Raw genomic sequence first — 25,143 nt, 5'->3', positions numbered from 1 at the left:
AAATGTTAAAACTGCATTAAATAATTTAAGCAAAATAAAACATTTAAAATTGAAAGTATTCCATGAACTACATATTACAAAAAATAAACCAAAAAAGAAAAGCTGCTATAATATGTCTCTGGGACATTGGGAAGATGGCAATGAGAATCTGGTTTCTAGACCGATTTACTAGATGAATGATGGCATGAAGTACAGATAGTAATATCAGCCTTTGAGTAAGTAAAATAAAACATGTATTTGTCTCTTATTACATTGCAAAAGGTAGGCCAATTACAGTTTCATATTCACACACTGCAACTCTCATATATACACATCATAATTTTATTTTTTAAAAGTCACTTTTATTTCTTCATGTTCAACATACCTGGAAATTGATAGAAAAAAAAAAATGCAATATGAGTTTTATTTAGTCTGAAAACTGATTTATCTACTGACTCCAAGTGGCATAGGGATTTTCAGTGGGGGAAAAAACAATGGGGAGTGGGATCTGCAATGGATATATCAAAAATTGGGCAGCATAAATTACTGCAGACTTATCTACTAGAATTAGTATTAATATTAGAATTAATATTAGTTTATCAACTAATAAAACCTCCATGGGGCCCCCAGACCTAGCTAATAAAAATATATCTGCACTTCCTAAACACTAAGATTGGATTTCCCTAGCAATACTGGCATTCCTTCAGCTCTAACACAGTATCTGTTAAAAACAGAAAAAAGGGGTTAAATTTCCTGGAGCATATGTCTGGGCTGCTGCATGAAGGAAAGCCTGTGTAAACACAGGTGGGAAAACAGATGGAGAAAGGAAAAGATAGCAGGGAGACCAGTCTTATCTTGTGTCCTTTGTGGTTGAGAGGAATTTTGCCAGCGACTACAAAAAAGAGAAGGATGAGACCACAGTGAACAATCAGGCCTCTGTCCACCAGTGAGAAAGCAAATGAAGTAACAGCAGAGTCCTGAACGTGTTCCCAGAAATCCTCCTTTGAGTAGCTGTGCTGAGCCTTGCTGGTTGGGCAGTGTGGGGTTTATTCCTTTCTCCTCCTCCCTGCAGGCATGTCAGCCACACTCTAACACACCAGTTCATGGGGGCAGCTCAGCAAGGGCTTATCCAAACCAGGACTACCTGTCCTTAGTCTCTTCTGGTGGCTAGAGAGGCACAGCACCCCATGAAACCACTCCTGCTCATCAAAGGCCCCTGCTTTGGGACAGCTTAAAACGCTGATGTTTGCAGGGGTACCAATCTCAGGCAAGTCACCAGTGGCTGAAAGCTGCTTTTCCACTTTGCTCTCCAAGCAGGAACCTGCTGTCTGTAGCTGTTCCCATGCATGGGAACACCACCTGAGTCTGGGGTGAGGGGTATGCAGAGAAAGTGCAGGGTCACAAGGTACCAGGGAGAAAAAGGCCTTTCCAGAAGGGAAGGAGAAGTTGCAGGGCTTGATCTTACTGTGATGACTGAAGTAGCCCTAAGACCTACCCACACATCTGAGTAAGAGGAAGGAGATAATTGGAAAGGATTTGTTTTATTAAAGCAAACATCTCTTTAGTTTATTACACTACTGTATGTTTGATGTGATTAATTATCGGAGATTCTGAATTACCAACTTACATTATTATGGAGTGATTCTGAAACAATTTACCACAGCAAAAATCAGAATTGGCACAGCACTGGTAGTACATCAGTTTCTATCAATATGTATTGGTATAGGTAAATTAGATAGCCTCATTAAATATGTTAATAATTCTGTTCTGTAAAGCCCCAGTAACTGATGAACTAATCTCTTCTATAAGCAAAAGATTCATATTCTTGTGCTTCATCTCTAAAGATGTCAAAATCTTTGCATTTGCTGATTTTGTATGCATAGTGAAGAATTAATATACAATCTGTTCAGTAATTCCTCCTGTCACAAGAACAGCAATTTCTAATCTAATCACGTGGTACTGAAAGGAGAAGGTTCAAAAGGATTGAAACCTGACAATTTCCTTCCTACCATTTATTACTGGGATTATCCATAAATGAGTTTGAACTACGAAGATATTAAAGAGAAAGACAAATATGCACTGAGACAGAGAAAGCAAAAATGGGGGAGCTGTCATTATCCACTGCTGTGTACTTTGTATTTTCAGTTTCGTAAACTGTAGATACTCAGGACCAGGGACAAGATGACAAAAAAATGAACCACTTCATAATCACAACATTCTCAAAATACAATTGCTTACATTTTTCACCTGCCTTCTGATTCTTACTCTCCATCCCAGGAAGCTGAGTCCAAGTGTGTCAATCTCAAGTTTTCAATCCAGTTTAACTGCAAACACATGTGCAGTCAGGTTTTCCAACTCGCTATCCAAAAGGTGTAGAAGCACCTTCCCACTCTTTTCCAGTTTCTGGAAGTTGTTCAGATCCGTGCTTGCATTTTCTTCCCTTTCCCATGAGTCTCATGCCCATGATGTTCCCCTGTCTCCCATTCATTTGCACCACTCACAACCTGACTCCTACCCACAGAGTCCTCTCTCTGTTGACATCTATCTTGCTCCCCACACTCTTCCCTAGTTTTGTCCTATCGTTGTAGTCCACACCATCCATTCATTCTCTCCTGACCTTCACTCACATGTCACTAATCCTACAGAGGCAGCCAGGAGGAGATCATAATTCCTTAGATAAAGAATTGGTTGTATGGTCACATCCTGAGGGTACTAGTCAATGGCTCAGAGTCTTGATGGCCATCAGTAAAAAGTGGTGTCCCTCAGGGATCTATACTGTGACCATCCCTCTGTAGTGTCTTCATTATTCAAATAAATGAATGAATTGAGTGCACCCTCAGCAAATTAGCAGGTGACACCAAGCTGAGTGGGGCTGTTGACAGTTCTGAAGGATGGGATGCCATCCAGAGGGACCTGGACAAGCTCGAGAAGTGTGTCCATGGGAATCTGATGAGGTTTAACAAGGCCAAGTGCTGGTGCTGCACCTGGGTCAGATCAACCCCTGGTATCAGCACAGGCTGGGCATGAACAGCCCCAGAGCAGCCCTGCCCAGAAGGGCTTGGGGGTGCTGTGGGTGAGAGGCTGGACATGCCCTGGCCATGGCACTCCCAGCCCAGAGAGCCAAACGTGTCCTGGGCTGCATCCAGAGCCCCGTGGGCAGCAGGGCAGGGAGGGGATTCTGCCCCTCTGCTCTGCTCTGCTCTGCTCAGACCCACCTGGAGCACTGCATCCAGAGCTGGGGGTATCCAAGATAGGAAGGACTTGGACCTATTGAAACAAATCCAGAGGAGGCCAAGATGATCAGAAGGCTGGAGCACCTCTCCTATAAGGCAAGGCTGAGAGAATTGTTTTTGTCAGCCTGGAAAAGAGAAGGCTTAGATGTGACCTAATTGAGATCCTCTGGTACCTGAAGGGAGTCTCCAAAAAAGAGAGAGACTTTTTACAAGAGCATGTGGTGAAAGGACAAGGGTAAATGGCTTCAAACTGAAACAGAATAGATTAGCATTAGATACTAGGAAAAAATTCTGTACTGTGAGAGTGGCAGTGGCACAGGATGCCCAGAGAGGTTGTGGATGCCCTATCCCTGGAAGTGTTCAAGGATGAAGACTTGGAGGGGGTTCTTAACAACCTGGTCTAGCGAGATGTGTCCCTGACCACGGTGGGGGGAGCAGATCTAGATGATGTTAAACATCCCTTTAATCCAAGCCGTTTTATGTTTCCATGATTCTACAATAATTTCTATTGAGAGCAAACTTATTTCCTCCCATATGAAAACTGTGTCAGAGTCAGTGTGAGAAGTTCCTTTTGTACGTGTAAAAGATGCATCTACTGCTATGCTGATAGTGGCAGCAATCCCATTTCTAATAATGGGAAACTAGGAGCAAAATTTCTAATAATGGGGAGCTATTAGCAAACAGAGTAAAAAATGGAGGAGGACATAAAAACATCCACTGATGTGTCAAAGAAATAATATATATATAGTTCAATTAAAAATAAATCTAATAAAAGCCACTATAGAGTATTAAAATCCCATGATTCTTCACTAGTAACTGTGGCTTATATAATTTCACTGATGTCGAAATTACTATATAAATGCACAGCATAGTGGAAATTAGTTTCGTGTATTTTTCCTTGTCTAATTCTTATCCCTTTTATAAAAAATCACATGAACATACTATGTGAGGACAGGGATTCTAAGATGAGGCAGTAAAAAGTTACTGTTTTCTATAAATGCCAGCAAAATGGTAGGGGGAATATGGCCTATTGAAAAGGACAGCACCAGAAACTGCTTTCAAATTGCTACTAGCACTTGGAGGAGATATGTAGGATGATAATGTCCTTCAACCAGCAGTCTGAAAAAAAAACACTTATTGGGATGAAAATGAGCATCCTACACACTGCTGGCCTGAAAAATGGTCCTGCACACAAAGTTCAAGAAGATTACATTTATGAACACACATCAAGGTCAGGGAACAGAATGCTCTTCCCACAGAAATACTAAGAAATAAACCACAAAATCTCTGTGGTTACAGTATGGTATTTACTCCTTCCCTCCCAAAAGCAGAAACCAGTGAGCACAGATGAGGAAGGAGGCAGACAGGAGTCAAGCCCTGATCTTTCTATGGTCACCACTTTGCTTGTCCCTCAAAAATGAACAGAAAGAGTACAGGAGAGATGTAGCGTGATTCATCTATTCCACTAGTGGTTATCCAGGCATACTCTTTTTGAGAATTACCAACCAATCGTAAGGTTTATCTAGTCTCCTATTAGACCAGTTCTACGCCTGTTTTTAATTGAAAATAAAGATTAGCAAGAGAATTTAAATGTCCAACATCAGTCCTCAAACCTCAAGATATTTCCTCTTTTTTACTGAAACTTTTGGCATTCCAGATTTTCATTCTCCCAGCAATCTCCATTCAAGTCACTCCCAAATACTGGTGACTCTGCTTTGCTTCCTCTTAAATTTTGGCTTTCACACTAGAATCCAGTTCTCCCACAACTTAAGGGGCTTTTTTTATATTGGTAAGGCTTTTTACCTAATTTTTTTTCCTGATATAATGTTAGGACAGAAATATTTTACATATTAGGAGTGGTTTCCCAAATCCAAGGCAGGATGCTGTTGAAACCCTCCACTGTTCTGGAGGTGAGCCTACAAATCTCTGCAGAGCCAAGGTAATTCAGCTCTGGGACATCCCTGACAGAAGTTAGCATCTCTGAGCTGGGACAAGGAACTTTCAAAAGATAAGACATTTAAAAACTGAAGAACGAACTGTTTAGGCGTGGCACCCTGTCACCTGTGTGCCCTTTACTTCCTTTTGGGAGCACAGGTGTTGATACTGATGTGTGGTGTCAGACCTGGGAGCTACACAGATCTGTTGTTGTAAGTAGCATCTTAAACACAGTGTCAGCTTCAGATTTGTCATGTGTCCATTAAGGAACAAATGTGGTTATTGGTCTTAGAATTTGCATGCAGCCTTGATCTTCCAGTTTATTATTTTATCACTATGTAGTATTCCTCGTGTCTGCTTTGGTCAGGAAGCTTTACTCAGACTCTGATACATGCTTCAGGGAAAGCAGGAGCTCTCCAGAGAGATGAGAATTTTAGAACTGTTTTTTATTTTCTGCTTTGATAATCCAAACCTTTTCAATTCACAGATACCTGATTTGCAGCTTGTTTTCTCTCTTTTCTGCTGCAGTCACAGAATTATAAAAGCACAGAATGGTTTGAGTTATAAGGGACCTTAAGGATCATCTAGCTCCAAGTCCCTTGCCATGGGCTGGGATGCCATTCACTACATCAGGTAGCTCAGGCCCCAGCCCAGACTGGCCTCGAACACGTCTGTGGATAGGGCATCCACAGCTCCTCTAATCCAGACTGTTCTCCGCAGCTGGAAATACACTTCTGGAAATTCACAATATATGGTGTTTTGCTACAACAGATCTGAGCCACACTACTTTGGATCTTGGGGCATTTCCTCTCTTAGGTTCTCTCTCCCTGTGCATTCACCTTATTTCACCTCTCCTCACCCCTCCATGCTACAGCAGAAACTATTACCTGCTATTCTGTTTTCCCCAGCAGGCATTACCACCCATTTCTGCAACACCTGTCTCATCCCAGCTGCAGTTTGGATGAGCAAAAGTGCTTTGGTTTGCAGTGTAGTAACTTCCTGTAGTGTCCAGATATTTCAAGTAGATTATTTTTTTTGTCTGCATTCCTGTTAAGAAGGGTAGCAGTTGAACAGGATGAGCTAAATAGTTGTTTGCACTGCAACAACAGGCTGACAGTTATGTAAAATACTTTCATGTGCAATCTCCTCTGATCCTCTGCTGGTTCAGAGGAGTATTATGGCCAGATTCAGCACGCAGTCTCTTGCAAACTCATTTTCATAAACTAGGGCACTGCTAAGCATAGAGGAGACCAAGACCAAGGTTGCTCTGTTTTTTCATCCTCAGCATTTACCTTTTCTTTCTGCTTAATCTCCTGTCTTCAGCATCTACAGCTTAATCCTGTGGGATAAGCACAAGACCTCTTTACCAAAGTGCTTCTACAAATACTGGTGATACAAATCACCTTGCAGAGGCTACTTCAGAGTGACAAGGTCTTCTGGCCAGATCAGTAGGAGTTGCTTTAGCGTATTATTCTAAAATGGGATTAGTTAAGTAACTCTACAGCCCAATTGAAACGCTGAGCCCAATTCACTTTTCTTAGCTTCCCCCTTCTGCAGACCAGCTAAATGGCACTGATTAGGCTTTCAATTGAGCATTTTCTGAAAGCTGCTCAGGTCCGTTATGGGATCATTCATGGAATTCAACAGCAAATTAATACAATGTCCAGCTAACCAGTCTGTTCTTGTGGGTAGCAGTGGTACACACACGAATATTCAAGCAACTTCCAAAATCCAGCCTTTCTGCTGCTTGTGGAAGCAGACACCTATTCTCTTGCATAGAGATAATTTACAGTCAGAGAGAACAACTATTCTATATCATCAATTATTATTATTGAAAGAAAAACAATTGCTTTCATCAAAATATACATATTCACATGCTTTCATCTAAGCAAATAACTATTTTTCATTAGGATTACCAGATTAATTTAATTAAGATTAAAATTAATATGTGACTTTTATTAATATACATCTGTTAGAGAGCTACCTAGGAAGTCCTATTTCTCATAGTATATACTGGAAGGATAAACATTGATGTGTGCTAAAATTAAGTGGAAAAGCACTAATAACACCCCAAAATATTCAGGAATTACAAAATATCTCACATAAATAATGCTTTTCTATTCATAGCTAGTTTTGCAATTCTTACTGTGATTTTTACCTTTAGATTTTTGACTCAAAAAAATTGTATTATTTTTAAAGCTTAATTTTACCTTTAAAAATCTATAAAATTATATGCAAATTATTATATTTTTATTTAAATGTTTTCTGTTAAATAACAGCAATCTTAATGAAAAATAACTTCAAAATTCTGGAAGGTCATCTGCATTTGTAATAGCTGTCCTCACAACAGTAAGCAGACTCTGAATTTATTTTTTTTTTTCAGAAATATTTTGTGAACTCTTCATTGCGTTTGAATTGTCTAGGCAAGTGACTCTTAGCTAACTTATTTAGAACTCTCTTTTCGTCTGTCATCTGTACGTGTTTTGCTCTATTGCATTCACTCCAGTGTTATTCATTTTTTCCTACTCACCTCCAAAGTAAGAGCCATCTGTCAGCTTCAGCTCCTTGTTGGACTTGGTGATAACACCAGCAACACCATGTTGAATGAAATACATCTTCTTACCCACAGCCCCTTCTCGGATAATATAATCTCCAGGTTGGAACACCTCAAATCTCAGTTTGCTTAGCATGGCAGTCACAAAATTTGGGTCTGCATTAGCAAAAAGAGGCATTGTAGCCACCAGCTTCCGACAGTTGAAGTTGACAATCTCCTAAATGGGAAGGAAACATCATGATAATAATGATCAATAAATATGTTCAATATGATGGGCATTGAAAAAAAGATATTCTGCTTTCTTAACAAAGAATTTATTTATTCTCGTACTGGACTTTCTGTGTCTATGTGCTTGCTTTTTAACATATTTTCATCTGCTTTTAGTGAAGTGATTGAAACAAAAGTGCAGTCTAACTTGTATTTCTAAGGTTAAAGGTTTTCTTCTGATGACTTTTCATATATTATTTATTATTCCCATTCGAGTTTAAGGGGACAATATGACAGAAAGGTAAAAAATAAATAGGAATTACACTGCTTGACAACCAGATTGGCTGTTGCAATAACTACATTAAGTGGTGAAATTATGCAAGTCCTGTGTTTCCAAATATTACACCCCAAATATCTTTCTGTGTTGAACATAACCAGTGGTAATATATATTACAGTTAGATAGTTGAAATCAACAGGAAAATTCCCTGCACAGTTTCTAATTAATTTTATTAACACACATTACTGCCCTTTAAAGAGATGTATATAACATAGACCCCTATATGCAGAAAGCAGTGCTATTTTCCTAGGGTCTTAAGGACTTCTCCTACCAAGGAGAAACTGCATTCATATTTACAGAGCACACTATGAGCACATCTACATGAAAAGATTAGTACCAAAAAAATCTGTAAATGTCCTACTTGTTTTAAATAAATAAAAAACAAAACAAAACCCCATGAACAATTTATAAAATATTTTCAAGCTCATTTTTGCAGACCTTACATTGTCTTGGGAAATTAACATGGTCAGTTGCCATTACAGATTTAACATTGTATGGAAAAACTGAGACTAACCAGTATTACACATGGAGAGGGGCTCAGGCAGGCAACATCTACTGAAGTAGCAAACCCAATATGACAGAAAGAGCAAATATAATCATCTGTATATAAATGCAATCAGAGCAAATTAAAAAAAACAAACAAACCACCCAGCAGTCAACTGCTTTGCAGAACTAAGTATGCCTTTATTGTCAGTGGAGTACCCCTAGCATTTCTTACATTAATCAAAGGCTTCAAGATTGATGTAAAGACGACATTCCACCTACCAGTGCTCTCCTTCCCATGACTGTAGCCCTTCTGGAAGTGGCTCTTTCAATTTCCTATTTCCTGCTGTCTCATATATCTCATATATGCCGTGCAGACAACTCTGAGCATGAAGCTCAGATATCCAGAAGCTCAGATTATCCACTGCTCAGACAAATTATTTTCCTCTCCCAGTCCCACAATGTAATATCCTGCTTGCAGACATGCGGGGGAAGTTCAGGTAATTTCACACCAAAAGCAACAAAACCACAGTGGGTTCTTCAAATCAGTTCCCTTGCATCTGGGAAAGATGTGGGAATCCCCCTCTGAAGGGAAGACATTTGCTACTGAAGCAACTAACAGGCAAGTGCATTAAGAGTGAGGAGAGTGAAGAAACAACCACCTTTCCCTGAGCAATCACAACCTTTCCAAATAAATCTGGTGGGACTTAGAAAAGTAAATTGGAACAAAATGTCTCACCAGGCACCCTATAAACTAGTCTCCCATGTAAAAAAACATGGTAAATTTGATGCAAGATATCTTGTGTTCGCCTGAATCCAAAAATTATCTCAAGTATGCGAACCACCAGATAGGTGACATTCAAATCTATGAATACTGCTGAGTCAGTAGAGGGGAAATGCCAAGCTATCCTCTAAGTATATTTTTATGAGGCAGTAAGTATCATAATGAGATTCCAACTGTCTGTCTTTCTAAAGCATGAAGAGAAGCTTGTTTTCCTTCTTGTTTAAACTCTACATTTCTTAGTAAAGCTCCAGCCATTACCTCCCTCCCAAAGGAAAATTATTTGCTTCCCCCACAGCTAGCAGTATGGTGGCATCCCATGAGGAGCCCAGACTACATCCTCTGCTCCCTGTGAGACTGCCTGGCTGCTGTCTCCACTGATGCTGGCAACAGCTATTACTTGTCTTGTCTTGCTCAGGGACTTTTCACTAGGCTAGCTGCTTGTTTTCTGCTTCTGAAAGTGAATAGCTTGTCTCGCATGCCCAGGAGGCAGAGAAAGGAAATTACTAAAGAAAGCAAAAATTGACTGGAAATTATATAGAAGCTGGTGGGAAAGCACAGAAAAGGCTGGGAGAGTAAGAAAATTCAGCTCCACTCAAGATTAGGAAGAAAGAGTAAAATAGACTTAGGAGGAGTAGTACTACGAAAGAGAGAATGGGAGGAAAACAAAAAGAAGGAACACAAAGACCTAGAAAAAAATAAACAGAAAAAAAACAACCCAGGAAGCTTGACTTTAAAAACAGGTTGAGAAATGGAAATCGCTGAGAAGTGAGAACGCAGGAACACAAAACCTGGAGAATAGGTATCTGGAGTGAAAGCTGAGAAGTAGGGCATTTGAAGTAAACAAAAGAGAAACTGGAAAAAAATCCAGAAGTTATCTGTAACACATCTTTAACAGAATGATAGTAAAGATTATGATATATAGAGAAGGGAGACTTGAGACCTGTGTGACTCCTTTGTGCAGACCCAGTCCTACCACCCCAGAAAGAAATTAATCTCATATTGAGAATCCCAACAAAACATACCCTTGAAAGAGGATTTTCACCCTTGGAATCTCGTGTCCTCCTATGGCTCAATCTTCTGCCCACTTTTCTCTCACATTATGTAATCTGTATCTGGATATACCCATGTATACACACACATTATCCTGCTCAGCCTGAGCTGCCTAATGAAGGTACCAACATAGCTACAAAACCACCCTGCTGAGGTAATTTCAGCTGTTATTCCTAGTAATGCATTCATTTTGTTGATTAGTTTTCTGTGAAAGTTTGTGCTGAAGTACAAACTTGCCTTATTTAAGATGTTAGAAGGTGGAAAATTACCGAGGGAGAAAGAAATGTGTCATTTTTAAGTGCTTTGTTTTTCTTTAAAGTGTTCTTTTATTTAAATATGAGATCATTCAGAGCAAGTAAAATACATTTCCCTGAGTCTTAATCACAGGCAGTTCTGCAATTTCAGGTTCTTGTGTATTACTTTAAATATCATCCTGGGGAGAAAGAAACAGTAAAGATTATGAAAGTGTTTTATATAACTCAGAAAGTACTAGGAGAAAAAGTTCTGTGTTTTAAAAGAGAGGTAACAAAAGAACAAACTGAGAAATTAAGAGTTGACATTTTGTACAGAGAAAAATCTTTCACTCATATTTCGCTTTTAATTCTTTGGGAGCTAGACTGGAAACAGACTATGCTGCCTAATATGATATCTTCATTAAATGAGATTTTGTCTCACCTCTACTTGAAGAAAGTACCAAATGAAGCCTGAGGAAAGGATCAGGGAAGAAAATACCAAATGAAGCTTGAAGAAGGGATTAGTAGTGCATTATATAGCTGAAATGGTTAAAGAGCAAGAATGAATCAGACCTAGATGGTGCAAATGTTGATATATTCTAATTGCTGGTCTCTTACACAAGAATTAAATCAGAGATGCAATGGTCTGCTTTATATAAGAGATTGGTTAGGTAATTACACTGGCTTCTGCTCCTTTGTAGTATATCGGATATATTACTCATCTTGAACTTCCCGGATTTTTTTCAAATTGATGTCAAAGCATCAGATATTATCATTTTGTGTGGGTTCAGTATTTCTTGATGGCTTCTCAAGATGTTACAGAAGCAGTCACAAGCGTGTCCCAGCTGTGACTGGAGTTCTCTGATGGCATCTCTGAAAGTTTTTAGGATCTCATTTCCAGAAGATTTTTAGATGGATTGCAGTGCTTTTAGTTAGACTGACTGGAAAATCCTGTTGCCACAAAAAAGGAAAAGTTGTTGAATGATCTGTTTGTGTGAAAAGTTCTTTACTTTTTCCAGTTGAGCTAGTAAAAGGTACTACTTCCATCTACAAACTATGTTCTTATGTGTAGGCCATTTAAAACTATCTTAGCTTTTTTAGACTTCTACATACTATTGCAAAAATCTAGTGTATAACTGTAATAATGCACTTTTTTTTCAGTGTTCCTTTACATTTTGCTTTCAAAGGATGCAAAACTAAATTTGTCTTCATTTCTTGAACGTCAAAAGGAAGAAATCACTTTCCTGAGAGAACTATTTTTTCTCTTAGAAATAACTTGCAAATGAAAACTTACTGACCCATCATTAAGAGAGAACTATAGGAAAAGGGATTATATTTAGGAATTTGGGGTTGTTTGAGCAGGATAGATATATTTAAAACCAGTTTTAAGAAGCTATATTCTGTATGTTCATGATTTCCTGTAATTTTTTAACCCATTGGTCAATTATAGTCAAGTTTGGCAGAAAAGAGGCATCTCACTGATACTAAGTTCTCACAGGTTTTATGACAGCGGGCAGTCAGGAGGACTAGGATTAGTATCCCACTGAGGGAATGACTACATCATTATCTAACAACTTGTTAAATGCCAGGAAATCTACATGTGGCAATAGATGCAATATTCTTCATTTCTGGTGCACCTGAAATTGTTCAAATTGCTTTGACACATTCTGTTTAATCATCTCTACAGAGTGTATGACTTAAAAATAAATTTTGCTTAGAGGCCTTTCATGTAAGTAACGACTATGTACATTTTATCACATTGAATGGGATTGCCACAATTTTCCATTTTTTCAATTACAATGATCAGTTTCAACATAGAGACTGCTTAAATTTTACTTAGAACATGGGAACTCTTCCAGAGTACGTCTAGAAATGTGTCAAGACACACTATTCTTTTTCCTTTAGGACTGGTATTTTGTCATTTTGTCAATGTAACTGGACAATCCTTGTGTCTGTTTCAGAAAAGCTCTCCTTTGGTTGTATATTTTAAAGCCCAAGAATGCTCCGATCTCTGGTAACCAACATATCTGACCTACAGACAAATCAAAACCTGAATAAAATCTCTGATCTCTAAGGCAAAGAGAGTCCATGGAATCTCAATTGCCTTGAAAACCAGTGACCAGCCTGTCTATTTACATTTTCAAAGCCCTCCAGTTCCCAAGACCTCCAGCATACCTGGATAAAGGGTATCCACATGCAGAAAATTTGCCATCCAGCTGTGAGATAAACTTAGGCAAAATGAAAGAAGTAATAGATAGGCTTTGCAGCAAAACAATGAATGAAATTCCAATTTCACCAAGACTGACAGGACTGAGTTAAAGAAGGGATTTTTTTTCTGTCTAGCTCTGTTCAACTCAGATTAAGACAACTCAACCCTAAACAGAGCATATGTTAGCTGGTATTGCTGTCTTCTAAGAGAAAGCAATTTTTTCATGTGTATGCAATCAGGAGTGATGAAGATTTGACCAATTATATTTTCTTGGCATAGCTGATGAAATATTGGCCTTGTGCACACTTTTCTGTCATTCCCTTCTTGATTAGAATTTTCTATTCAACTCCTTATATGCATTTTTTATGCTTCAGTATTATTATTGCATTAAATTCAAATGCAGGCATAATAATCCTTTTGAGGCAATATGGTTCAACCAAACCTCCAATAAAGGCATTCTGATGAAAGATATCCCTCTTTTTCCCAGCTTGTTAATTGATTTAATGGGGCTTAAGAGAAAGCAGTTCTGCGCATCTCAGGTTCCTCTGGATTGTCCATTACATGTAGTAGATAAAAAAAGAGAAAAAGAAAGAAAAAATACACTATCTGTCCACTCTTTCATTCATCCAACTGCTTATCCATTTTCTAAATATTTGAAAAAGGAATTTAGCTTTCATCTTCTTCAATGTTCTGAAATGTTAAATGCTACTTAAGCTTGTTTTCCAGTGGGAAAAAGGACATGAGGCTTTAAAATGGGAGCAGCAATACAGCCAGTGTCTTAAGGCAGTCTGTAAAAGAGAAATAGCCAGTCTAATTTCAAAACCCTGATAATTCAGATAAGTACTTAAAGTTTGGGCCATATGACCACTACTTTTTGATGGTTACACCCTTTGAACTGTTCTGCTGAACAAATTTTCTCTATGTATGTTGTTTGGAAAAAACACCTACAGTTTATTACAGAAGGTAATGTAGAATTAGTGCTGTACCATAACAGCAGTTGCTGTAGAGACTGTTCTGTCTTATTAATTGAATAAATAAACTGCAATTTGCAAAAGTATTTAACAATCACTGTTTCGGTTTTTCTGCCCCTGAGTAACTAAATATCTTCATTCTCATCTCTGTGTGTGGACACTGGAGTGTTGTATTTGTTAATCCTATACAGTATTTTAAAAATAGTATCTTGGGGAGGGTAATTAGGGCTGAAATCTTTGTTTAACAGGCATTTTAAATATTTAAGTTGCCCATTATGCCAATGAGAATACAGATTTAAACACACGTACTTTAAAACTGTAGCAGAAAATTAATCCTAAGAGATGTGATGTTGAAAAAATCCTAATTAGCACCAATACCAATCAGATATCAATAACCTATTGGTATCCAAATGATTATCCATATTTTGATATTTTGTGTTAGTGCATGGAAAAGTGGCACTAGTTAGACTTCATGTTTGCTTGACAACAAATGAGCACCTTTCAACTTTTTCTAAACATCACTTTCAGTGATTAAGAAAGAGGAGAAAGTTTTGCTAATAATCACAAAACTTTGTCCAGTCTGCTCGCTCATAGGTTAGTCTCTGCAGCAGCAGCACTGCTTTTCCACTGTCTCTGGAGCCTCCACTCACCTCCTCCAGCTGGTGATCTGCTGGTTCTGGAAACCATTTTCACTACTATGCATTTGTACTGAAACTCCAGTTGCCATCACCAATCAATATGTGGTTGACCTTGTATGACATCTGTGTGGCAGCTATTATTTTTTAATACTATATCCTCCAAAAAAACCAGTTCAATTGCTACATACAGCTTTGCTCAATGAAGGCTATCTCTTATATCCACCAAAGTCAGTAAGGTTTCACCTGATCACCTCAAGAAAAAGGTTTTTGTTTTAGCATAGTGCTGGAAAGAATGCTGCTGTTCTCAGGACAGTGCTTGATTCACCTGATAGCAAGGGATAGTAATTGTGCTTGAGAAAGAGAGAGACAGTGGAGTTTCACAAAGGCAGTCTGAGTTACATTTCTGTGAATTATTAGGTAAAATATATTGATTGGAGCGTTTTATTATTTAAAACACACAGTTAGAATGCAGGACAACCTAAAGAGTTTCTCTCACTTGAGAAAGGGAAGACCATGAATAGAATAACTTGCGGATGAAAGCAGGGAGGAAGAAATCTGTGTTTGAAGCTATCAGGGGTGACTGGGGCCAAACCAAAGTTTGAAGCAAAAAACTAGGTGGTGGGAAAACAGAAACATATCTTAGAAGAAATGGAAAGCTATGGTTTGGATACAAATTTTTTGTTTAATTTCTGATTTGAACTTGTTTGATCAAGGTCAGAAACTGAAGCTGTGGATGCTTCCACGGAAAGTTTATTGTATGCTCTGAAACAGGCAAAGAATTCCTTTTGCCATTCCAACTCTCTCTCTTTGTTCTCTCCTCCCTTCTGCTGTCCCCCATGTACTGCAACCCAAATGGCCCAAACTGAGCAAGAATGAAGTTCTCAAGAGAATGTGCTTTATCTACACCCTATGTGTATGGTTTAGTTGACACAGCAGAAACAACAACCAGGAAAACAGTTATTTTAAAATCAGTGGTGATTTGTTCACCGAGTTATTTTATAGCTCCTGAGCAGCTCTGGATGAGAAATACTGTTATCCTGTTAATTGCTAGGTTAACACTTACTCTTCTTATAATGAATTAAAAGCCCATTGGTTCAAAGACTCTCTCTATAAATTTAAGTGGCTTAAATTAAATCTTACTGATTATACTGGATAAATCTCAGTTAGCTGAAATATCTGCACTGAAATTATGTTTAGTGTTTTTAAGTATATTTCAGTTTACATATAATTTGATTTGTAACTATTAAATGAAGGCCTACTCTATATTATGTGCAAGAAACATCAAACTCTTAACTCTATCTAACACACAAAATTTAGACATTTTTAGACAATGTATATTCCACATTTTAAAGTGGTAAAAAAGAGCTTTTATAATGTATGAGATTTACTTATATTTCTTAGGTAAATGTGTGACAGGACCCTGAATGCCTGTATGTGTATGTGCTGGAATATTTACAATGCCAGCTATAGAGGTACACATCTATATATAACAGAAGGATATAAAAAGAAAGATAAGAAGGATGCACAATCCCTTTCTAATTCTGAACTTGGCCTTCATCACTGCTTTGCAATGTAAACTGGGACAAGATACTTGTAATACCATTTGAATTTGCCTTCTAAGGAAACTACTGACAAGGATGCTGAAGTGGGATCAGGTGCAACAGCTCAGTGATCTTATGATGTGAGTAGCAACTTGCAATACAGGTGTAAGAAGTCCATGACCCACATTCGGGCCACTGCACCAGAGCCTAGGCATGCAGAAGTAGAAAAATACTGAAAGTGCTGATTTTTAGAGCCCTGGTTTACAGTGAAACATGAGGATGGCGCTCAGTTTTAAGGGTGAGACATGGAGACCTGGCTCCAGAGAAGTTAACAGCAGGTCATAAAAATGAAGTTTCTGGGAATAATTTAGTAGAGTGTCAGCCAGACAGCCCTCAAAACAAAATTTTCTTGTGAATATCACTTTGGCTAATATTGGTAGCTGCGGGGAAAAGAGATGAATAAATGGCAAGGGAGTTGTAAAGAGTGGAAAAAATTTTGAGGAGGGCAAATGGTGACAGCAAAAACAGCCTCAATAGCAGATCATGTGGAGCAAAGAGAAGGCAGGAGTAGACTAGTCAATGTGTATTAGTAATAACCACTGGAGTAAAAGTAATGCATCGGACTTTAAACATCCAGTCGGCAGACACACTAACTAATGCCATGGCATCACAGTAACAGTCACTTGGCAACTGGGAGCCAAATCACGGTCAAGGCTTGACAGATCAAGGATGCACCAGGACATCCCCAGCATTTTTACATCCTGAAAACTTGTTCTATAGAACAGGGAGATGAAGCAGCTATATAAATAAAAAACAAGGAAGCAGGGGAGATACCTACAGCCTTCTGCTGTCTACATTTAGCACTGTTGCTCTGTTTGCACTCTGAATGCCACCACTGAGGCCTTAGATACTTGTGCCTGTGCTTCCACTCCAGGGCTGGACATGCACTAAAAGCAAAGGGGCCTGATGACAGCAGGGCACTCAGAAACTACAATCAGCATCTGTGCATGAACCCAGGCAACCATGGGATTAATTTCTTTACGTTATTTTAATAATATTTTTCAAAACAATTTCAGTTCATCTGCTTGCCCAAAGTTTAAAATTTATTTAATTATTAGTAGCATTTAATTAAATTTATATATATATATATATGAAATTTAATTGCTCTCTTAGTGAATTAAATATAGGCTGAGGTTTATTTCCATAAGAAATATATTCCTTTAATTTATTCAGAAAGTTCTTCAAATTCTCTTTAGACTATATCTTAATCTCTACCTTTATGAATAAATGTATCTATATTGATTTTATATCAAAGGAAGCCCCCTAAACCCCTTGTAACCACAATTCATTTTGAGGTAATGTATTATAAATATAGCCTGGTGACTACAGAAAATATGTGCTGAGATATATGGCAACAGTAGAAAAAGAAAGACCATATCAGAGTACCTAATGCAATACATGCACTTAGTACTTTGCAAATGTATCAACAGAATTTTACAGAGCATTTTTCTCACACAAACATCCTGGACATGTGTTTGCATGTCTGAGTCAGAATATATGTGTATATATATATATATATACACACACACACACATATATACATGTATATAATATATAAACATATGCATATATATGCTCTCCCACACATGTATTTATATGTGTGCATGGACATACCTGCATGTCTACAGATGTACATATTTGTACATAAAATGAAAAAAAAAATCAAAGTGGAATTAATTTATGTGTCCCATTAGAACAATATTTCAAATTAGATTTAGTTATCTTATTTAGAGGTTGATACAACTCATGTATGAGTTTGGGCTTGTATAACCCAAGTTATAATCTAAAACAAAGAGGTGAGAGGAAAGAAGATTCTGCTCCAAGTCCCAATTATGTTCTTTGGAAATGAAATGTCCTGATGTTCTATATTCTGCAAGGACACATGATCTGTATCTATTTTCAGCGAACATCTTCTCACATGGTGGCCTAAAAATAGGCCAGCCATGAACTTTAAATAATGGCTCAGGAAGGGTATTAACCTCTTTCTCACATTCTAAGTTTGTCCCATTGCTGTAAGTATCAATATTATGAAGAACATATCTGGTGTTAGAGAATGACAAAGCAAGCTACATACACTCCAGTTCTGCTTCTCCACAGATGTCTTTGCCTCTTAATTTCCTTCAAGGTCTGTTATATAAATTAAGCTGTCCATAACAATACTGACAGCATTTCTCCTCCTTTGAGTAGTGAATCTGTTTTCTGACAGGTGTTAAAAAGCATGAACCATTTCATTTCCAGCCATGCAGGGTGGGAAACTTTCTACTCTTGGTGAAATACGGATGATTGTGAAAACTCGTATTTTCATAAATGAATAAACAAGTGTTTATTCAATGTGTGGCAATGATTCGTACATGAAGTTGCTCAATCTTTGTTTTGGGGACAGTGGATATCTGTATTAGCTGCATTTCCCAAATTATCTGTTACAACTCCCATAACGTAATGCAATTTTTTCAAATGTTTCTCAATAATTCTGTTCTTTACTTACTTTTAAAAAATAGAACGCAGATACATTGTTGCTTCCTGATTTTCAATTTAGTAAAAGAAAAAATCCTCACTATGAAGTAAACTTAATTTTTTAATACATGTAAGAGATATTCATGAGATCACAAAAATAAAGGTTTTCAGTTGCACAGTGATTTAATGATATCCATACAGGCTCATGTCAAAACTACTAATTACAAAGAATGTGGCTTTTCTTTAAATTGATATATTTACCCCAGGTATTTATTTTATCCACAAAATATTTTAGTGGTCTAGCAAGGCATCATTCAGTGCTTCAGTGAGTGCACAAACATGCAATGATCAGTTCATAAATTTGCAACTGTTCATGCTTTAGGGCACCTCATTTATATCCTTTCAACCAGTCATAGAGTTTTTTTTCTTTTCACAAGTGAGGGAAAAGAAAAATGGATTTATTGAGAAGAAAATTAACATAGACTCCCAAACTAGGAGATTAAAATCCTTTTCAGGGAACTCCTTGCCAACTACTGCCAAGGCTGGCTTAGGATCCAGTGCTACTACTGAGCCAGGACTGTGCAAAGGTATTGTGAAAATGGTGGTGGGGACAGATAAAAATATTGCCTTGAACTCAGGCCAGGATCTACCAGGAATTCTGTACCTGTACTCACAGTGTCAGACTCCACATTTTGCTCCAGCTTTTAATTTCACTCATCTCTGAGACTCTCATTAATCACTAGAAGTATCACATATTAAGTTCTTTCAGTGTTAGACACTTATCTTTAAATGAAACAAGTGTAATTCAACACCTTGTGCATCCATATCTATGCTATATTTAATTATCTGTCCATTTATAATAATTTCAGTATTTTTAATTCAATTTCCATTTTCATTTAATCCCTTACATTAAAATTATTAATCAAAAGAGATTAGATTTTCAAAATACTATTTTGGAGCTGTAGAGGAAACTCCAGATTTTTCAGGTACCAAAAAAACCCCCATCAGTATTTAAAATTTGACTTACCAGCAATAAAATTTCTGGAGAAAAGATATTAACTATTTGGTTCCTGCATCTTCTAGGTAACAGTAACAATACAAAAGTACAGATTAGGCAGAGTTTCCTGCAGGTTTCAAAGTAATGTACAACTTTTTTTTGCTCAAGAAGCACTAGGATGAAAGTAAAACAATGATTTAGCATTACCTTGAGATGCAAAATTTAACTTGGATTATGTCCCACAGCTTTAACTAGGTTAACCTTCCCAAATCGTTGGTGTATCAATGAGAAATTAAGTTCATAAAAGTGCATTCAGAACAGATCTTGTGCTCTGTTTTTTTTTTTTTTGCTCCTCGTCTTTGTCTTTGAGATCACATGCTTTTAAAAGGCAGCTACAGATTTATGCATGGGAAGTGCTGTGTGCCCTTCTGTATGCTGTTACTACCATAATGTGCAACTGAGTGCATAAAAATAGGCACTTGCATTTGCTTCTGCATCAAACAGTTCATGGCATATTTATCTCCTCTTGCTGGAGGTGAGTCACAACTCTGATCTTTATTTGTGCTGACTTTCATGGACAGTGGCACATTTAAAGGGTACCCCCTTCAACACAGAACTTCTTGTTTACTTGCCCCCCATAGCATTTTTACCTGTTCCAGACCAATGTGCTTCAAAAGCCTTTAGCCTGCTTTCTGAATTTAAATTCCACAGTGAAAACTCAAGGAAAAGATGTTCATTCTCATCCACCTCCATTAATGAGATTTTTTATCAATGATATAATTAATTTATTATGTTCATTAATGAGACTTTTTATTGCAGAAGTCAACGAAGAAGAAATGGAGAACCCTGGTAGGTACCAGGGTACCAGATACTGCATCTCCTAATCTTGATTTAAGAGAGACAATGTAATTTCCAGCTCTGCATCAAGAATTTTAATTTACTTATTTTTAATTTATCTTCAGTTATTTTCTAAAGAGTTCAGAGGAACATATTTCAAATTCCGCTGTTTTATTGTAATGGATTCATAGCCACAATTCAAGGATTAGGGCCAAAGATCACTAGGTTTTATCAAAATAAAAATTTTCCACATCCTACCAAAAAGGATACCTGTCAAGTCAAACAAGCATGGTATTAAAAGAATGTGTTTACGTAAGAAGAACTATCTCAGGAGTCATTTGAAGTATGTTACTATTACTATTTTGAACCTCCTAAAAATCAGCAATGCTATCTCTAATTGCAATAGCATATTCAGATCTGATAGAGATGAACGTGTTGTGGCAGGCATCAGTTTACTGCAACCTCTTTTGGCTTTCACCAGAAACCACATGGAGATTTTAAAAAAGTGCTTAACTCTTTCCATTCACTACCCCAAGCACCACCCTGGCATCAAGCAGCTGAGCAATTCTTTGGTCTGTTAAAAACTGAGACATGGCAGACACTTGGAAATGTGATCTTGGGCAGAATAAGGCAATGGGTGAATTTCGTCTCTGCAGGACAGGTGCTATTCTCTCATTGTACTGGACCTAGTGCCCACAAAAACCTTTCTGACTCTGCTCTTCAGAAGCCTGAAAAGCACTTCCAACCGGAGCAGGCACAGACTGGATTTACAAAATCACAGAATCACTTGGTTGGAAGAGACCTTCAGGATCATCAAGTCCAACCCATGCTGCAACACCTCAACTAAACCATGGCACAAAGTGCCACATCCAGTCTTTTTTTAAACACATCCAGGGATGGTGACTCCACCACCTCTCTGGGCAGACCATTCCACTACTTTATTATTCTTTCCGTAAAAAACTTTTTCTTACCTGAATTTCCCTTGGCACAGCTTGAGACTGTGTCCTCTCATTCTGTCAGTGCTGCCTGGAGAAAGAGACCAACCCCACCTGACTGCAGCCACCTTTCAGGGAGTTGTAGAGAGTGATAAGGTCACCCCTGAGTCTCCTTTTCTCCAGGCTAAACAACCCCAGTTCCCTCAGCTGTTCCCCACAGGGTTTGTATTCCAAACCCCTGAACTCCTCCTCTGGACGTGCTCAAACATCTCAATGTCCTTCCCAAACTGAGGGGACAGAACTGGACACAGAACTCAAGGTGTGGCCTCACCAGAGCCACGTACAGGGGAAGGATGACCTCCCTGCTCCTGCTGGCCACACTATTCCTGATACAGGCTAGGAGTCATTGGCCTTCTTGGCCACCAGGGCACACTGCTGGCTCATGTTCAATTGGCTGTCAGCCAGTACCCCCGGGTCCCTTTCTGCCTGGGCACTGTCCAGCCACACTGTCCCCAGCCTGTAACACGGGGTTATTGTGGCCAAAATGCAGGACTCCGCACTGAATTTATTAAACTTCATCTTACTGGACTCTGCCCATCCATCCAACCATTCCAGGTGTCTCTGCAGAGCCCTCCTACCTTCCAATAGATTGACACATGCCCCCTTTGTGTCATCTGCAAATTTACTAATGAAAGACTCAATACCCTCATCTATGTTATCAATAAAAATGTTGAACAGGACTGGCCCCAGCACAGATCCCTGGGGGACACCACTGGTGGCTGATCCCCAATGGATGCAGCACCTTTCACCACCACTCTCTGGGCCTGGCCATCCAGCCAGTTCTCATCCCAGCACAGAGTGCTCCTGTCCAAGCCATGGGCTGCAGCTTTTCCAGGAGTGTGCTGTGGCAGACAATGTCAAAGATCTTACTTTTCTGTAACAGGATTTTACCTCTCTCACAACATCTAGTTTGCCTCTAAATAGTTTGGAACTTTTATCAAAGGACTTCCCTTTCTTTATATAAAAGACAACTACTGCACTAAGAATTGGGCATTTATTTGCATTAGTATATTTGAAAACCTCATGAAAGAACTGTCATGTCTGAAATATTTATTTAACAATTACAATAAAGGAATCTTGTAGGTGCAGTAACATCACTATTCAAAATCATAACTACTGAGAAGTACTGGTGTATTATTATCTGTATTATTGGAAGCAGTTAGATCTGGGACTTGTCAAAGCATGTCTCAGCTCAGGGTGGATTTGCTAATAAAGCATGTCAAACACAGAAAGGACTGTGATCAGAGTTTCTCTAACATGTGGAACAGCAATGGAAGTGGTTGACAATTCGGCCGCAGCATGTGCACTGTGAATGTGCACACATCAAAGGGCAAACACACTCCCCCGGGCTCAGCAAATCAAACCACATTGTCTTAGTTAGGTCCCTGGGAAACAGCCTGGAGCGTGTACACTGTTTGTTACCATGTCACATCTGCAGTGCAAAATCGTCCTAAAACACAATAATCAATTCACCTGGTGATTGTCTGCCCATTTCTTCATTAAAATGGCCATTTGCTACTATTTTCAATTTTAAAAACTTCATTATAGTTACTTCTAAGAACTTTTCTTTCAGCCTTGTATACTTGGACTGCAATTTAAACATAATTTACACAGATATATTTGAAAACCACCAATTTTCTTTTTCAGCATTAGTCAAATAAATCATGCTGTGGTCTATCAGCATTTATTCTACAAGACTGACATGCTGCATAATTCACTCATGATTCAGTACTCCAGAATATAAACTACAGTTATACTTTATCTATGCCTCTGAGAAACAAACAAACAAGCAAACAAACAAGCTAAAAACCCCTTTAATTCACTAGTTAAAGGTAAGAAGATATTTAAGTGACTTCCAATGTGACTACATCTAAAATAAGAATACATTTTTTAGTTCCTCTCTTTAAGCTTCACACTAAGGATCACTGCATATTAAAATGCCAAAAAGCATGGTGGATTGCAATGAACGAGTTACCTGTCTTTTATGAGATAAATCTATGGACATAAGTTGCTATGGCATCAAAATCTTCAAATATTTCTATGATACTTTATTGTGCTTTAATGTAAAAAAAAATATTTTCTAACATTGTTTTAGTGTTTGAAAGTCCATAGCCCAAAATCATAATGACTACACTTTTAAAAAGGATCAAAGCATTCTGTAATCTAATCACACCCCATTTTGGCTTTATATTATTAATCTGGAGATGCTTTGTCTTTTGTGCATAGGACTATAGTATGGTCTAAATAAGAATACATTGCTTTGTGATTTCTAAAGATAAATACTAAAAAAATGAAAGACATAAAAAAGGAGATAAATTTTAAAACTGATTTTAAAAAACACAAAATAATTTCTCTACAAAAATACCTAATTTGTCTAAAAATGCCAAACCATCTGGTTTGGGTCCAATTTTCACTCAGATACAATATAAATTATAAATCCAGTAATGGAGGCTTTCCTGCACTTTATTGTGAGAGTACTTTCCTTACAAGAACTGTCACAAAATGCCACTCTTGATGCAACACTAAGTACTGTGCATGATGCTTCTCGGAACCTTACACCTGACTCATCAAGCTGTAAAAGGTACACAATGTACCTACATTCACTATCCCTATGGGAACAACAAAGGTCAAGGACTTCACACAGATCTGCTGAGTTCCAGAAACAGCACCATGAAAAGCTGGAGAAGCTTGCTAAAAAGAAACTACAAGAAGCTGCTTATCGTTTGGCTGCAAGTTACTGGTGGGGAACAATATCAAGTGACACACCTAAATAAATACATTAAATAATGTATTCATTACCACTTAGAGTTAGTTTTTACCATTACAACTTAAAAGAAAAAGTAAACTCAATGTTTGGCAGTGACTAACAAGCTAATTGATGTTAGGAATTACTTGTAATATTATAGCACCAGTATTCTTCCTGCAGATCTGGTGCTTTCACTGCTAAAAGGCTATAGTAGACCCAGGGAAAAAGAAAGAAAATCGCAAGAAGAATGATCTAGCTTCCATGCAAGAAAGAATTAACTAGAATATGTCTATTTATCATAAAAAATACAGGTTAAGGATGTTATCACATAACTCTATAAAACTGTAACTGGCATGCAAAGAGTCAGTAAAAATTGACTGTATTACATCATTTTTGCTACAAGAATTAGTGGCCATCAAAACAAAAAAACATTTAGAGCCGTGTTCAGTCCTAAAAGAAGGTGGTGGCTTCTTATGCAGGAGGGGTCAGGTCTGTGCTCTTTGACAAAGGACAGTGTGGTTGCAGAGAGCACCTTGAATAAAGAATGCAAGCAAGTAATTGGAAGAGATGTGTATTAAGGATTACCCAGTAGTCAAATCACATCAGTCTCAGAGCATTCCTTGACCAGAAAATATTGTGAGTCTAGGAGAGTCATTAAGGGCCACATCATACTTTCCCTGCTCTTGTTCTTCCACGGGCATCCACCCACAGCCACTGCAGGCAAGACTGACGGCTTAAACAAAGGTCAGAGCTGAGTCACTTTGACTTGTACTCAGTTACAAGATGGAACTAACAACGTATATGTATTTCAACTTCTAGAATTCAGGTGTTCTTTTGGAATATATTTCCCTTAGGTATATGTGGGTTTTGTTGTGTTTGGTTTTTTTTAACTTCTTATC

The 25,143-nt window shown here is 38.0% G+C and overlaps 1 protein-coding gene across 1 annotated transcript in view; it reads right to left on the bottom strand.

Annotated features, from left to right (window-relative positions):
* The window catches only part of HCN1 (hyperpolarization activated cyclic nucleotide gated potassium channel 1), a 192,558-nt gene that overhangs the window by 13,210 nt on the left and 154,205 nt on the right, over window positions 1-25,143 (bottom strand). The window contains exon 6 of the mRNA XM_014884290.2: window positions 7,678-7,918. Coding sequence (XP_014739776.2) covers window positions 7,678-7,918 — 241 coding nt within the window. The remainder of the gene's footprint in view (window positions 1-7,677; window positions 7,919-25,143) is intronic.

The sequence above is a fragment of the Sturnus vulgaris genome, chromosome Z (genome assembly GCF_052056855.1).
Source record: "Sturnus vulgaris isolate bStuVul1 chromosome Z, bStuVul1.hap1, whole genome shotgun sequence".
Lineage (NCBI taxonomy): Eukaryota > Metazoa > Chordata > Aves > Passeriformes > Sturnidae > Sturnus > Sturnus vulgaris.
The sequence above is the reverse complement of the archived record's forward strand: the minus strand, read 5'-3'. Positions and strand labels throughout refer to the sequence as shown.